The 17,121-nt window shown below is 38.6% G+C and overlaps 1 protein-coding gene across 1 annotated transcript; it reads right to left on the bottom strand.

Annotated features, from left to right (window-relative positions):
- Nucleotides 1–15,440: 15,440 nt before the first annotated feature.
- LOC107158254 (mas-related G-protein coupled receptor member X2-like) lies at nt 15,441–16,617 on the bottom strand. The gene has a single exon (XM_015504716.2). The coding sequence runs from the start codon at nt 16,615–16,617 to the stop codon at nt 15,490–15,492; it is 1,128 nt and encodes a 375-aa protein (XP_015360202.1). The 3' UTR covers nt 15,441–15,489.
- Between the last annotated feature and the right edge of the window lie 504 nt (nt 16,618–17,121).

The raw sequence follows: 17,121 nt of genomic DNA on the forward strand, positions 1-17,121 counted from the left end.
GGTCCATTTCTGCCTCTAAAAAGGCCCAGTGGGTCCAGACTACCCAGGGCTCAACAGAGCAGGAGGATCCTAGTAGAAGAAGGCAGGGCCCTCTGTGCATCAAGACTGAAGGCATCCATCATGTGCTCTCTCAGTTCCTGCAGCCCTGCAGGTCCAAGGAGAATGTGAAGGAAAACCCCGGCCTCTGTTATCTTCCCTCATGTTTCCTTGATCTTTTTATTTATGGTGCTGGACACAGGTTATAGCTCTATTTCTTAAGCATTTTTTCCCCCTAAGTGACAAAAATGATTGCTGGAAGCTCATGAAGCAACTGGACTGCTGAGATGAAACTAGAATGCAGGGCTTTTTAGAATCCCTTTCTTCCTGCCCACTCTCCCTTAGACTAGGGCACAACTAGAAACCTGAAATTGAATCAAACTCTGGCAGGTTTATGTTTGGCTGCAACTAATTTGAAGCTGTTGTCGTTCTTAAAGAGCATTGGTGAATTTCAAGTAGAAATTCATATTATAAAGAAATAACAATATTGGGCAACATCAAAGTTACATCATTATATGACAGTTTGCAAATGGAGCTGGGCAGCAGTTAGTCCATGCTCTTAACCTCATTCTAAGGCTAAGCTTTACTTGCCATTTATAGAAAATTTGCCTTGTTGTTTCTTGAAGAGGAAAGACACCATTTCCTATAACATTTCTAAGATATCTCTTATCTGACCCATCTGGCTTCATTCCCCTGGCCTCTGTACGTTTTTGAGTTGTGATTGTAAAGCACACATTCCTTATTTGCAAAGTGAAACTTTTGAATAAGATGATTCCAAGGGCCTTTCTCCTTCTGGGTCCCAGGTTTTCCAATCCAAATCTGAACTTCAGAAGTGAGTTGTGCCACTGACAATGCTTTCTTGTTTTGTAAATGGTTTAGAAGGATTGCTTACCCTTTGTTCTTTTGTCCCTGAATTACGGTATAGCTATGCTCTAGGTCAAAATGTCCTTGCCTTTGGAGTTTATCCTTGATCTTGATATTTTTTAATTTTTAAAATTCTTTTTAGTTATGATACAATACCAGGATACACCTTGACATAATCACAAAAGCATGGATTGATCTTTGATTTTGAACAAAATGAGGTCTTTGAGCAAGGAAGCATAGCTGTAGTTGCTAAGAAGTCAGAGAAACAGAAGAAGGTGGCCAAGACTAGCCCATCAAAATATTTATTATTTACTGTTTCCTCCCATCTTCCTCTCTTCTTCCCTCCTTTCTTTTCTGTTTCTCTCTTTTGAGCAAAGATATCACTATGAATAAGCCCTTCTACAAAGATAAGTTTTAACCACTAATAGAGGTTAGATTGTTCTCAACCCAAAGGGTTATTTTGAAAGAGCACACTTAAGCAATTAAATATTCAGTGAAATAACTTGCTGGGTTTTAATAGAGCCTGTGCAAATATACAATCATTAGAATGTGGACAAATTAATTTATTTTTTTATTTCTCTGTAAGCCTCAGATTCCCCATATGAAAAAGAAAAGAGAGGAGAAAAGGCAGGATGCTCTTATAGTTCCCTGAAGCTTTAACATTTTACAAGGAGACAGCCAGATTTTAGGGACTGCAGCAGCTCCAGCAGGTGACAGCTATACCACTCCAATTCTACATCTGCAAGTTCTTGGGATCCCTTCTCTCAAAGCTGTACCATGAGCTGTGGGTCTCTTCCCTCTGGGTTTCCTCTGGATGCCTAATCATCAACGAATCAGGGATTTCTATCTACCTGTCTTGCTAGAAGCCATTTATCTCAAGTATCTGCCATGCTATTAATTTCTCTTTTTGCATAATTTGTTGGTTGTAGATGGGGAGAGTGACAGGACCTGAATATTTCTGATTACTTATTCTTGAAGTCCTGCGGAGTATTTGGATTTTGCAGGTCCCCAGCAGCAGGGCTATGAGCATTTAAGCATAGGTCACTTCTCTGGTGACCTATGTAAAAATGCAGAAATTTTCTGCCATTTACATTACTGTATTTAATAAATCCTGCCTTCGTCTAAAACTTTACAGTTTACAAATGGGAAGGCAATTTCTCTGAAACAATTTCTTTGAGCTGACATTTCCTGTTTGGCTTGTCCACTTTTCTTCCCCTAACTTCTTGACTTAACAGTTAGGGCAGAGGGTTAAGCAAAACATTGCCTTCCTCTAGGTACACTTAATTCTCAGGGAAATAACGGGCTGGGTTGTTTCAGGAGAGGATCAGGTCTCAGTTGTTAGAGACGTAGAAGCTAATGTTGTATGAGTCCTTCTTGAGAATTAAACCTTATGGAGGTGTAATGTTAGTGTCACTTATTCAAATGACAAGTATTCACTGGGTACCTACACTGTTCACCAAATTGTCTTAACTAACAGGTTTTGCAGTTGTGAGCAAAAGGAAGTCCTTGTTTGAGTAGATTATGTTTTATTGGGGGAAATACTGTCTACTGTTCTTTTATAACCATAGTCTAAGATTAATGAATTCCATGTGATAGTACTCTAGTTTGGAAAGAATTTTCAACCATGATTTTGGCCAGTTCAGAGTTCTCATATATTTATACATCACAGTGAAAGGAATAGAGGCCTCTGGACATCAATTGACAGATAGCAGCCCTATCACTGGAAGTGTTTCAGGTTCTTAAATTGGACTCTGAGGGAGGCTGGTTCAAAGTCTTAATGCTCCAAGGTGAAAATGGTCCTGCATGAGGCCTACAGGAGAAAGAAGAGGATGAGGGAATGATGTACAGGCATCAGGAGTTATATATACTCACAATCCACCAGAACTGGAAAACATCTTAGAGAAAATCTCTTGTAATATCCTTATTTTAGAGCTGTAGTGACTGAATCTCAGAAAAGTGTCCTGCCCCAAATCACAATCAGTAGTCAGTGGCAAATTGGCATTAAAAGTGATTTTATATATATAGATAAGGAGAACAGTATATTACAAATAACTGGAAATAATCTTTCCAAACCAATAAATCTTATATAATGTGACTTTGCAAGGGTTATAACTTTTCATTTGTGTGTATTGATGTAATTGAAAAATATTCTACAGTGAAATGAATAATTGTCAATAAAAATATTCTTCAGAAGGCATTATATCATCAAAGATTCAAAGGAAATAAACTAATAAGCAGGATTAGCATTCTTTGGCTTTTGCTCTTATTTGGGGTCAATATGACATGTTCTGGCCCAGGGGTTGTGATCCATGTGATCAATGGTCATGGTCAGTGATGTCTTAGGACCATAGCACTTAATTTCCAGTGGGAGTATCCCTAGCAACAATGACCTCTAAACATTATGTTGAGATGTGAGGGCCTCAGGGTGGAAGCTGTGTGCACTGCTACATGGCAGACTTGGGGGCAGTCCTGGAACGGTGCCCAGACATGCTGTTGTGTTTGAATGAAAAAATGAAAAAGAAATCAACTTTTACTATATTACATCAGTGGTGTTGGTGGTGTTGATTGCCTCAGAGTACCCCTATTTATACCAGCTTGTTGTATTAATAAGCATAAAAAACTATGTAGTATTACTAATACTATTGCTATTTCATAAAATGTAATCAAATAAATACACGTGTTTTTTTTTGGCAAAATTCAGAAACTATCATATTAATGTTACATTTAATTTATAACCACTTTATGATTGATTTGAAATCAATATTTTTTTTTAAGTTAAGGGTTAAAGGATTTGTAATAAGCAACTAAATCACAGACTCGTAAAATTGGAAGAATTCTCAAAATTTTACTTTAAATATCCCAGTTCATATAGGGCATGTAAAAATCATTCAATACAAATGTGTTTTCTAAACCAATGTAAAAATTCAAGCCTTTGATAAGCAGACATAAAAAGAAAACTTAAAAAAATGGGATTTCTAAGTCATAATTCTGGAGTTTTGGTAAGAATTCTAGGGTAGGACCTAGGAAATGACATTTTAAGAACTCTATCAAATAATTTCAGGCACAGTGAGATTTGGCAGTCAATGGCCTAGGGACTGACTTTCAAATTACTTTTCTTTAACTTAAGCTTCACTAAAATTCTGTATCCATATTAAAATTGAGATCACTTCTCTAATTTTAGGCCAGGTTCTTTGGAAGGAGAATTGGACATGGGGGTTGGTGTGCCTGTGATTTATTAAGAAATGCTCTCAAGAGAAGCCTGTAAGGAAATGAGTAAAGGATTATGGGAAAAGAGAAGAATCTAAGCAAAAATAAACTTTCATCAAAGTCTAGCCTCAGCATAGTCTTGCAGGAGTCTCTGGAGTGTAGATCACTAGAGAGTTCGTCTCTCCTTGATTCAGGGAACTGGGCTCCTACCTACCACACACATTGGTCAATCATTGCTCCAGGCAGCCTGCACTGAGGTATGTACACTGTGAAGCAGGTCCAATCTCCCGAGAGCAATTCATTGGTGGACTTTCCCTCGTGAGCTCTGAAGAGGAATTCAGTTGACACCTGAGGATAAGTGTGCCCAGCTGGCACCAACAGTGTCTGCTGTTGTCCGCACTTGCACCCCTGAGGCCCATTTACTCCTCATATTGAATTCACCCTGTCTAGACACAGCTTCTCCAGGATTCATGCTGGCCACAGTTTGCTAGAGAGGGATATGGAAAGGGTTACAGCCTCTGGTTCTGTAACTGATCACATGGCTGCAACTTACTGATTTTCTCTACTCTTGCTAGAGTTTTTGCTGGTCTAGGTGGCTTATCTGGTACATTGAATAGATCTGGAAGGTCTAAACTTCTTTTAGTCAGATTCTTACTTGGTAATGGTGCTAATTTTTGCCCATTTACACTTAAAGTTGGCATGTGAATAAGAAGAGGCACTTGTGGCTAGCACATTTTTCCTTGCCCCTCTAATGGGGCAGCAACCCCCCCTCCTTATGCTGATAAGGGTCAGTTGCTCCTGGAAGCATACTGATATCTTTCTTTGGTGGTTTGTTGGCATGGAGAGCACAATGAGAGCAGGGGCAGCAATCCTATCAAGATCAGGGAGACCCTTGTTTTGGACACTGCTGGGAACATGTTTATGGCCTATAGTTGCTGGTGTGAGAAGCCCAAATTCTCTGAACAGTCTCTGAGAGTGATGGTTAGTGGGGCCACTCCTGATCTTTTCTTACATGGGTTCAAATGTTCTTCCCATGAACATTCTTCCGCCTAGAGTGACCTTTGGTTTAAGGATCCTTGACACCTCAGTTGTATCTAAGAGAGGGCTCTTCACTGCTATCAGTCTCAGATGATGGGGTACAAGGTATGATCAGTGGATTCCATGCACCCACTGCTTTCCTCTTTGGCCACTTACAGTTTCTCTTGGCTCAACACAACACTGCATGTGGTTTCATGTTGGTGAAGCAGATTTTCTCTGCAGGGATGGAATTAAGGTGAGGAGAGTAAGATGCCTTGGAATCCAACATTAAGATGAAATTTCCTATTTTATACTAAGTATCTCATTTGTTTCATCTTGCTCCTGTCCCTGATTCTGTGAGCCCTTGGATAATGGTACTGGTGGAGGTATTGTAGGAAGGAAGGGCAATTATTAACACCAAAAATATATGTCAACCCTGGTCAGGATGAATTGCTGTCATTTTCTGGATGCAAGTTTCCTCTATAACTCAGATGTCAATATGTGGCTGCTGGGCCTCCTTGATTGATGGTACCCTGCTGGGGGGGCCTTAGTGTAGGTCTTTGTTGTCGACAGGTTAGACATTCAGCAGCAGTGCAGTAGCCTGATGGACCTTGGTGAGTGTGTTAGCCTGCCTTTTGTTGCTGTGCTTAACATAAATGACAATAATGACTTAGAGGAGTTTATTTTGGGCTCATGGTTTCAGTCGTAAAATAGGTTTAGTCCATGGTTGGCTGACCCCATCACTCTAAGCCTTTCAAGGTGAGCCACAATATTAAGGCCAAAGGGCATGGCAGGGGGAGACTCCTCAGCTTATGATAGCCAGAGAGGAGAAGGAAAGTGAGACAGTCAGAGAGACAGACAGATGGGGGCCAGAGGGGGTGGGGCGGGGAGAGAATGAGAATGAGGAACAAAATAACAACTCCAAAACTCCAAAGGCACACCACCAGTTACAACCTTCTTCCTCCAGTTACCTCCCACTTGCTTACAGTTACTTCCTGGTTATTCCCTTCAAATTATTAATGAAACAAATGGTCAATCCACTGATAAAGTTACATCTCTCAGAGTCTCATCATTTCACCTCTGAACATTTCTACCTAAACAGGAGCTTTTGGAAGACACTTCATATCCAAATCATAACAGCGAGAGTGACATTAGGCTGCAGGCCACATTCATCACTGCCATCTCTGTTACCATGGCTGTTCCATCCATGATTTCATTGTGCCAGTGTACAGAGGCTGGGTGACATCTAGTGGATGCTATTCATTCACTTGTTTTTAAAATTCCTTTTAGCAGTGGATGCCCTCTAGGGGGTATTAATGTGATATAAATGTCCAGTTGTGGGTCAACTTGGTGCAAAAGGGTATTAGAACATGCACATATAATGTTATGAAGAAAATTTCATTCATTATAATTCTTATCGTGGACAGACCTGTGCACACTGAGAAGAACTTGTGTATGCCCATATAACTGATGCTGACCATTGAACATATAACTGGTGTTTAGAATATATAGAGCTGTAAACACCATCTCAAACTAAATTTGGAACATATTTATCACATCCAGAAACCCTGTATCTTTTAAATGTTATTCCCTCTTCCTGATTCTTGTCCATACCACTTTCTCAGTCCCAGAGATTTTCTGTGTGTATTGTGGGCATTTTATGTAAATGGTATAATATGATGTGTTTTTTCTTGTCTGGTTTCTTACACAGAGAAGGATTTTAAAGAAACATTTAAAATATATTTTATTTTTGTCTTGATATGAAACAAAACTTCCCCTTAAGATGGGAGTCATTTCTTTCTATTAATTTGCCACTGCTCTTTCTGAATAATAAAGTTTTGTTCTAGTGTGTCTTTTAAGCAAGGTCTGGGGTAAGTGTCCAGGACATTCTACAACCCATCTGCATAAAGTCCTAGAGCCCATAGTAGGTTGCCAGCTTTCCTCAACCTAGATCATGTGATAAGTATATGTTTAAGTTTTCAGAAGAAGATATTTTCGAGAATGACTGTACCATTTTTGCATTGCTGCCAACAAAATATGCAATTTCTAGTTGTACTGCATCCTTGTAGGTTCTTGGTATCATCAGTACTTTTATTTGAACTATTTTAATAAGTATATGGTGGTATCTCAACATGGCTTATTTTCCATTTCTTAATGCCTAATTGTGTTGAACATCTTGTATATGCTACTTGACTTTCTGTATATCTTCCTTGATAAAAGTTCAAATATTTGCTTATTCTAAAAAGTGTTATTTTTTTACTGTTGAGTTTGGATGTTCTTCATATGTAGTGAATGCAACTCTGTTGTTGGATATGTGCTGTTCATTTTGTGGGTCAACTTGGTTAGACTAGGGTATGCAGATGTTTGGTTAAATGCTAGTCTGAATGTTGCTTTCTGGATGTCGGTAGAATTTGAGTAAAATAGATTACTCTGCATGATGTGGGAAGGACTCATCCAATCAGTCCAAGACTTTTAATAAAAAAGGGTCAGATTTCCCAAGCATGAAAGAAACGGCCTCCATTCTGCCTTCACATTCCAGGTGCGGCATCACCTCCCTGTGGGTCTCTAGGCTTCTTCCTGCTTGCCCTATAAAATCTGAATTTGCCAGCTTCCACAATTATGTTAGCCAATAAAAAATTAATCTCTCACTATACACACACACACACACACACACACAAAGGTATTTTTTTTTCTGGAGAAAACTAAAATATATAAATGCCAAATATTTTTTTCCAGTCTGTAATTTGTCCTTTTATTCTTTAACATCAATGAAGATAAGATAAAATAAATTAAAATAAATGTTAGTTTTATGTCACTTTTAATATCATTAACAATTCTGGGATAGTAATGACTTAAAAATTATAAGGCTAATGTGAAGCTCAAATGCTTTAATTTTTGTGAAGAAACATATGCAGAGCATAACCCATAAAAAATGCTCAACAAATGTAGCTATGAAGCTAATGATAACTATGATAATAATACATAGTAGAAATAATTTCCTGAACATAACCTAGATGTGAGAGGTTCTTTCCTCAACTCTGATTGATTCAGGATCAAGATTTTCATGATGAAAATTCCAGGACTGGCTTTGTCACTTCCATTCAGTGATGTAAGTTTCATTGCCTAGGCTGGAATACTTGAATTCATGCTCAGAAGTCCTCCACTGATACACTGGGATACAAAAATAGGCTTAGTTCTTGTTACTTTATCATTGATCCTCAGGACCATTTTTCAGAGAATTCAGACAGACACACGGAGAACAATGCCATCTCATGATAAAGATTGGCCCAGGTGTTGAGGAAAAAGAAGATCATAGCTTGGGACTCTGAGGGTAATGAGTCCTTTCTAGGACAGGTGGGAGCCCAGCTATTCCAGGTGGGCGAGAAATGGTTCAGTGTATCAGGCACTAAAAGAGGAGCACTTTTATGTCCCTAGTGCCTTTCTCTGCATGCTCCAGAGTGTTCTCAATAGTCATTCAAAGAATGAATGCATGGATAAGGAGACTTACAGTGTTAGATGGTTTGGATTAAATGGAATATAAAAAAAACCCGAAAGTGCAGAAGGGTATTAGAACATGCACATATAATGTTATGAAGATAGTTTCATTCAATAATTCTTATTGTGGACAGACCTGTGTACATTGAGAAGGACTTGTGTATGCCCATATAACTGATGTTGACCATTGAACTGCCTTTGATGTAGGATTCATGAAGCTTCTTTGGGCACCCAGAAACATTATGGCACATGTGGCATAGGGTGTGTATCAGCCGAACTGCTCAGCTCAGATTTTCATGTCTCAGTTTTCTGCCATGATACTCTGTGTTGGCCATAGCAGTGCTTTGCAACCTGCTTGATCATCCTGTCCTATTATTACAGCTGTAGTATGGCTATGATTTGTGTGGAAACCACTCCTTTTCTTGTGCTTTTAAACCTACATGTAGAAATAGTGCTTCACTATCGCTTGCCTTGGAGTGTTTCATCATGTACTGTTGCTTTCCCTTAAATGTACCCATTGTTGTAAGTAATAATTTCATTTAGTACTACTCAGTTATTCCAGTTTGCCCATCAGTTTCTTCCTGGAACCTTTCCAGATACACAAAGGGAACTTCAAAATGCATATAAAACATTGAAATCTGGATTTTCAGCAACTCAGCTCTGGAAAGCAATGCCTGTACATCACCTGCTCCCCAAATGAATGTAGGGCATTACTGTCACTGTTAAAGTGATTTTAATGATTGGACTACATGGAGAATATGAGGAGCAGGATGAGAAAGAACTCCATTTGGATCTCCCATGGTAGATACATCCACATCTCATGTCTTTCCCTCAAGAAAGCTCCATTACTCCTGCATGCAGCACACCTAAGTGGAAAAACAGGGATATGACTTTAGACCAAAACACCTGAACAAATTTCAGGAATAAGACAGGACTTGGAATGAATCTTACCTGTCTCCATTCACCTGTGCAGAAGTTCTCAAGGGAATTAGGCTTTCTTGCACTGAGTGACAGAAGAGTACACTTCTTTGTTCTCATGAGATTCCTACAAGATGTTTCTAGGGCTCTTTCCCCTTTACACCCTCATACCATCCTCTCCTGTCTCAAACATGGTCCACTTCCCTGTAATTGCTATTCCGTGTTTAATTGCCAACTATAAGCTTGGGTTGTAATGTCAGGTAATGTGAGCTTACATTGTGGGGCTTTATAACTAAACAATTATGGATTTTATAGGATCATTCAAGAATCATCATGGAGTGACCCTACTTATTGTTATTAATTTTCTTTGTCATAGCAGTAATACATTTATATGTACAGTTTTGTTCCAAATGACAGAGAAGTGTATGCAAATTCAAAGCTCACCATCTCTAGCAGTCAGAGAAATGCAAATCAAAACCACCCTAAGATACCATCTCACTCCAGTAAGATTGGCAGCCATTATGAAGTCAAACAACAACAAGTGCTGGCGAGGATGTGGGGAAAAGGTTACTCTTGTACATTGCTGGTGGGACTGCAAACTGGTGCGGCCAATCTGGAAAGCAGTATGGAGATTCCTGGGAAAGCTGGGAATGGAACCACCATTTGACCCAGCTATTGCCCTTCTTGGGCTTTTCCCTGAAGACCTTAAAAGAGCGTACTACAGGGATACTGCTACATCGATGTTCATAGCAGCACAATTCACAGTTGCTAGACTGTGGAACCAACCCAGATGCCCTTCAATAGATGAATGGATAAAAAAAAACGTGGCATTTATACACCATGGAGTATTACGCAGCACTAAAAAATGACAAAATCATAGAATTTGCAGGGAAATGGATGGCACTAGAGCAGATTATGCTTAGTGAAGCTAGCCAATCCCTAAAAAACAAATACCAAATGTCTTCTTTGATATAATGAGAGCAACTAAGAACAGAGCAGGGAGGAAGAGCAGGAAGAAAAGATTAACATTAAACAGATACATGAGGTGGGATGGAAAGGGAGAGAAAAGGGAAATTGCATGGTAATGGAGGGAGACCCTCATTGTTATACAAAATTACATATAAGAGGTTGTGAGGGGAATGGGAAAATAAACAAGGAGAAACATGAGTTACAGTGGATGGGGTAGAGAGAGAAGATGAGAGGGGAGGGAGGGGGGATGGTAGAGGATAGGAAAGGTAGCAGAATACAACAGTTACTAATAGGGCATTATGTAAAAATGTGGATGTGTAACCGATGTGATTCTGCAATCTGTATTTGGGGTAAAATTGGGAGTTCATAACCAACTTGAATCTAATGTATGAAATATGATATGTCAAGAGCTTTATAATGTTTTTCAACAACCAATAAAAAAAAATTAAAAAAAAAAAAAAGAAAGAATACAGATCTTCCCTATACCTTTGAGAATTTGATTATAGTGTATAGAATGACTTCTATTTACTTTGATGGGATTATTTCAGAAAAAAGTCCCACGTATCTTTCAAGGGAAGCATGAGTATATAATTATGAGTAAAGGATTATTAGGAATGAGAAAAAACTATGTGCCCCCCACCCTCGAGAGATTAGGCTACCATCTCTGACATGAGAAATCTCACCAGATGCTTCTGTCAATACTCTTACTAATGTTTTTAAAGTTGAAAAATATTAGGAAGCACTTGAGAGTTGTTTGAAAGCTAATAGGCTAGTAATTTTTCTAGTTGCCTTATAGACTCATTAATTGAGTTTGAAGAGGCCTTTAATTCTCATCTCTCTCCATTCAAGGGGTTAGGAATTGTATAATTGTACCCTTTACTCTGTCAAAGTAAATCAAATTAATGAATAATTCTTGATTTTATATTTTGTGCAAAGGTTTTCGCATGATCAATGAATATATTTCCAATTAGTAAGTTTTGCAGGAAATATTCTGTAGAACGCACTGATGAAAATTTCTTCACACAAATACCAAGATACTGAAGGATGGTTCAAAAAACCCAAGGCACACATAGCTCTGCTGTGCTGCATAAAGTATTAGACGTTGTTCACTTGTATTTTATTCAACTAGTATGTCACCTTTATCCGTTACTTGGTGTTGGAAGATTATCTTTGAGTCAAACCAGTTTCAGGCATAAATATCCCCTTGTCTCTTTAACCTTAAAGAATAGCACTTCCTTTTCTTTCTTTCTTTCTTTCTTTCTTTCTTTCTTTCTTTCTTTCTTTCTTTCTTTCTTTCTTTCTTTCTTTCTTTCTTTCTTTCTTTCTAAATTTCTTTCTTTCTTTCTTTCTTTCTNGAGGATAGGAAAGGTAGCAGAATACAACAGTTACTAATAGGGCATTATGTAAAAATGTGGATGTGTAACTGATGTGATTCTGCAATCTGTATTTGGGGTAAAATTGGGAGTTCATAACCAACTTGAATCTAATGTATGAAATATGATATGTCAAGAGCTTTATAATGTTTTGAACAACCAATAAAAAAAAATTAAAAAAAAAAAAACAAAAACAAAGTCTCCTTGCACCCCATGCTCCAGAGACTGCCACTTTCTACCCTTCCCATTCTCACTTCTATTATTATTTGTTTTGAATAGTAAACTTGTATTTCTATTTTTAATTTATCAGTGTGAAGAATTGGGTTAAATGAATTCCCTTATTAAATCTGAGGAGTTCAACACACATGGTTTTTCTTCTGTTTACTTCATAATAATTTGCTATTTATATTCACTTAGAGTAGACCTTAAAATATTGCCTTATTGCCTATGAATTCCCTTTTTGTGCCTTATACTACAAATTATGCTAATTATTACTTTTAAAATATTGTGTTCTGAATAAAAATTATTTTGAAACATTAAGTAAAGTTCTTTAGTGATTCACTTTGTAAATAATTAAGAATACCTTGTCATGGGCTAAGTTGTGTCTGTGCTGTACTCAGATAGCAAAGTCCTAATCCTCTGTGTCTCAGAGTATAATTGTAATCATAGATAGAGTGTTTCGTTAGCTAATTAAGTTAAAATGAGTTAATTGGAATAAGTTTTAATCCAACATGAATGGTGATATGAAATGTGATTAACATTCAGAGACACAGAGAGAAGTTCATGTGAAACATCAGGAGAAGACTCCATCTACATAGCAAGGAGAGTTCCCTGAGAAGAAACCCACATAAGATATCACTACTCACCTCATAGAATGACTAAAATATGTAATACTCAGAGTTTCAAATTTTGAACAGGATTTGGAGAAAGTGAATTTTTTTTTGTATATCACTATAGAAAAAGTAAAATAACATAACTACTCTGTAAAATTTCTTTTCACCTAGTGATGCTGTAGCCATTTCCACCTTGTATAACATTGCATTGCTCATGTGTTTGTGGTGAGGCCAGTGCAAATGTAACTACTGCACTGCCACTGGCATATAAGATAGCACATACAATTATGTACAATATATAAAATCTGGTGATGTTAATAAAAGACTATATTACTGGATTATGTATTTATTTATAGTATACTTTAATGGATAATTAAAAGTATACTCCTACTCATAAGAAAAACATAAAACTGTATACCACGTTATGCTGGCAGGAACCACACACATCTCATGTTAATAGAACTCCTTGATTATATCATTTTTTTCTTGTTTTTGATGCAATGTTATACTGTTTTCTCATAGTAACCGAACAATAGTAGGCTATAGTATATGTGTGTATATTACATGTATGTTCATATATATATATATATATGTGTGTGTGTGTGTGTGTGTGTAAATACAAACATACATCACACTGGCTGGGTGAGCAGCAGGTTATACCATATAGCTTCATGTAAGTACACCATGATGTTTGCACAATGATCAAATTGCCTAAGGATTCTTTCCTTATAACATGTCCCCATCTTTAAGTAATGCATGACTATATCATAAACATTTACACATCCACTACTGACAAAATTATAGACATGAACAGTGATTGCCAAGGCTTTGGCAAGTAGGACTTTGATAAAATGAAACGTATGTTAAAATTTTATCATAATTGTTTCTGATTACTCTTTAAAAATGAATCAATGGAATTTTGCAGATATACCTAAAATCTCTGATTACTCTTCAGAAGTTCTGGAGCTGATATGCATTATTTTGTCCCATGTGAAACAGCACATTAAAGCAGAAGTTTATTGTAAATCGCAGGATGCTGCACTTCAAAGAAAGTTTCTTGAATTCTTTGAATATGGGGTTTCTGATAACTGGTTATCAATGGTTAAGCCATCGTAGATATCTGAGCTTATAAAAATATGTTGAGTTGATTTTCTTTTATAAAGTAATAAAATGTTGAACTGATTTAAAAACACAATATCCCCCTGTACCCACTTTTCAATCATTTGAAGGCAAAACAACTGATCCAGAGAAGTGGGTACCTTCTACTGTTTCTCTCTTCACTCCTACAAATTATACTTCTTGTTTCACCTCTCTATTGTTTGTGTCTTTGGAGTGTAAGTCTTTGGATTGGATGTATTCCTGGGAATAAATTCCAGCGAGAAAGTTTTTATGGTGACCCAGATGCTCATTTCTGGACTTGCAAGTATTACACAGTGGACTCCAAATAAGTTTGCAAAACTTATGTCAAACCCTATCACTCAAGGCCACACCATCATTGATCATGGCTCACAGTGCTCCAGCTTTAACATCCTTTTTAAGAGGGACCTTGCAACCACAACTACATACTGTGGTGTCACAGGAAAAACTGTTTACCACTGAAACTTGTTTACCTGCTGAATAGCATTCCCAGAGCTACTTCCATGCTTTAATTAATAATGTCACTATAAATTGCCTCTTCTCTCATTTCCTCCAGATGTTATTTTTTCTTTTCTTGGCAATTTCAAAAATAAATGGCAGAGGCACAAGTCTGGTGAAATGTACACACATTGATTCTATTTCTAGATATTTCAAGAAGTCTTCCCTATCTACTGGCTACCATGTACACACTAATGAGATCTCCTTGCACTCTGATCCCTGTCTGTGTGTTTGCATCTGTAAAATATTTATACCAACTATACCAGTATGACCAGCATGTACAAGGAGAGCTCTTCTTCTATACTTTACATTAATATCCTGGAGAAAAGCCAAAAATCTAATTTTACAGCCAGCATTGGTGTATTGACAATATCTGGGCCCCTTACATACTGCACTATGTCTTAAGTCCAGGGAGCTGCCTCATTGGTGGGAAAAGTATGTGTTCAATATGATCAGTCATATTGAAAAGACATGAACTTCTGAGGCTGCTGGTGGTTGCCTTCAGTGTATGATGAAGTCAAATCCACCGTCTTCTTCTAAAAACAAATTTCAGATCACAAATGGTGTAAGATTCAGATTTGGAAATTCAATAACCTCACTACCTTCTTGGGTTGCCTATGGGGAACAGGTGACCCAGTTTAGTGATGAAATCAGCTTGAGAATTCACACATCCAGGGCTCTTTCTGGTCTATCATTCCCAGTTCTGTACTCCTAAATATCTTAGGATTTCAATGAGACTTATGGGTATGAGAATTCACTTATTCAGATCCAAAATTTCTTCCTGAAGCAATGCCCTAACACAGAACCCAACATGATTCCCTCAGAACATACTCTGAGAGATATATAGAAATAATCTTTTTCTACAACTTCAAGTAGAAAGCAGTCATAAATAAGAGAGTTATAATTCCAAACAATGATTATTTTTCCCATCAGAATGAAATGTTCAAGGACAATCAGAAATAAAAAGATTTAGAGGAAAAAAGATGAGAAAGTTATTGAAAATGTCAAAAAGGATGGAGACATTCTTATTACAGACTGGTCACTCTAAGTAAGAAAATATAGTTAAAATATATCCAGTTGAAGGCATTGGGGGATTTGCTGAGGCATTTTAGGGAGTTGAAGCTGAGAGAAGAGCAGAACTGTCAAGTTGGCAGGGCAGGGTTGACTTTCATAGATACACTTGATGGAGCAGGGCAGGGGCTCCTCATCACTGTTCCCCTCTTTCCCAACATCTCCAGTCTTCTCTGAAGATTGCTGTTGCCACGTTCATGCTCCTCAGATGTGTCCTGCAGAGCCCTCTGGAGAACCAACCTGAAGGTCTGCTGCCTCTGCAGCTGCTGTCTAAAGGAGCCTACAAAGAAGTAAATGATGGGGTTGGCACAGCTGTTAACAGAGGACAGGACAGCTATAACCACATAAAGACAGGACAGAGCATTGATATTATACTCAATCCAGAGTATCAGGAACTGGAAGATGCCAAAAGGCAGGCCACAGAGGAGGAAGACCAGCACTGAGAGCAGGATAGTCACATACAGCCTGGTGAACCTCATCTGCCTGGAGCCACAGATCCTGCTCAGCAGGGCCAGGCTGGACCCTGAGAGAATCAGAAATGAAAACATAAGCCACACAGCTATGAAAAACTCAACTTTTTTACACCTATCGTGTTCAAAATTGTCATATGCTGATGAACAGAAGCACCATTTCAGGATGTCCAGCAGCACAGAAATTGTCCAGAGCAGGGCACACATGACAGCTGATGCATGTTTGGGGCGGTGGCAGCGATACCAGATGGGCCACAGGACGGACAGGGAGCGCTCTGTGCTGATGGTGCTGAGCAAGCCCAGTCCTGTGATGTAGGAAATGACTTTCACATTCTCTATGATGTCATACATAAGGGGAGGGGTGTGAGGGAAGATGCTGAGCATCGCCAGGGACCCAGTGGAGTGGCAGCAGAGGAAGAGCGAGTCGGCAGCAGCCAGGTTTAGGAGGTAGACGGAGAAGGTGTTCCTGTGCATGCGGAAGCCCAGGAGCCAGAGCACAACTCCATTTCCTGCAAGTCCAACCAGGGCAATGATGAGGGCTAGCAAGTGAGAGACCACATTCTTTATGTCACAAGTGAGAGGAAGGTCCTGGTAATTTCCGTTGATTGGTGTGGCTTCTGTCCTCCAGGATGGGATAGTTGGATATAGGCTCCCAAACTCTTCTCTGGTGGCCCTGGGAACAGAAACAAGATCAGCACATGCCACATGACCTTTGATTCTCAGGATCATCCTGCTATGTGAAAATTGCTATCCCCATTTTAAAGAGGAGGAAAACAGGATTTTAGAGATGAAGTTTCCTACCAAGATTTAGAGATGCCCAGAATTCAAATTTGAATTCAACTCAGTACCCATTGTCTGAACACCCTGAGCTCCCAGACCTGAACCTCAAGACTTCTAAGTGACACGGAAACACATTGCAGTTCAAACACTCCCACTTAACGGGCTAGAACTATGAACCACCTCTATACTGATCTGGGCCAGACATTTTCTCTCAAGAAGAAGAACTGAGACAGATGCAGAAATGATCATGACATCCCCAGGACTAAAATGGGTCCTTCCAAAGAAGTCCTTTTAGAGCCAGGAAGAGGCAGGTCTGAGGATGGCTGGGCCTAGAAGTAGCTCTGTGTGTGAGGCCTTGAAGACAGGTGCCTACCATTGTGTGGCCCATGTGTGCTCAACACTTATTCAATGAATGAACACATGAGGGAGGCATCTTGTGATATTAGACAGTTT

Source organism: Marmota marmota, unplaced genomic scaffold (assembly GCF_001458135.2).
Source record: "Marmota marmota marmota unplaced genomic scaffold, marMar, whole genome shotgun sequence".
In the NCBI taxonomy this organism is placed as follows: domain Eukaryota; kingdom Metazoa; phylum Chordata; class Mammalia; order Rodentia; family Sciuridae; genus Marmota; species Marmota marmota.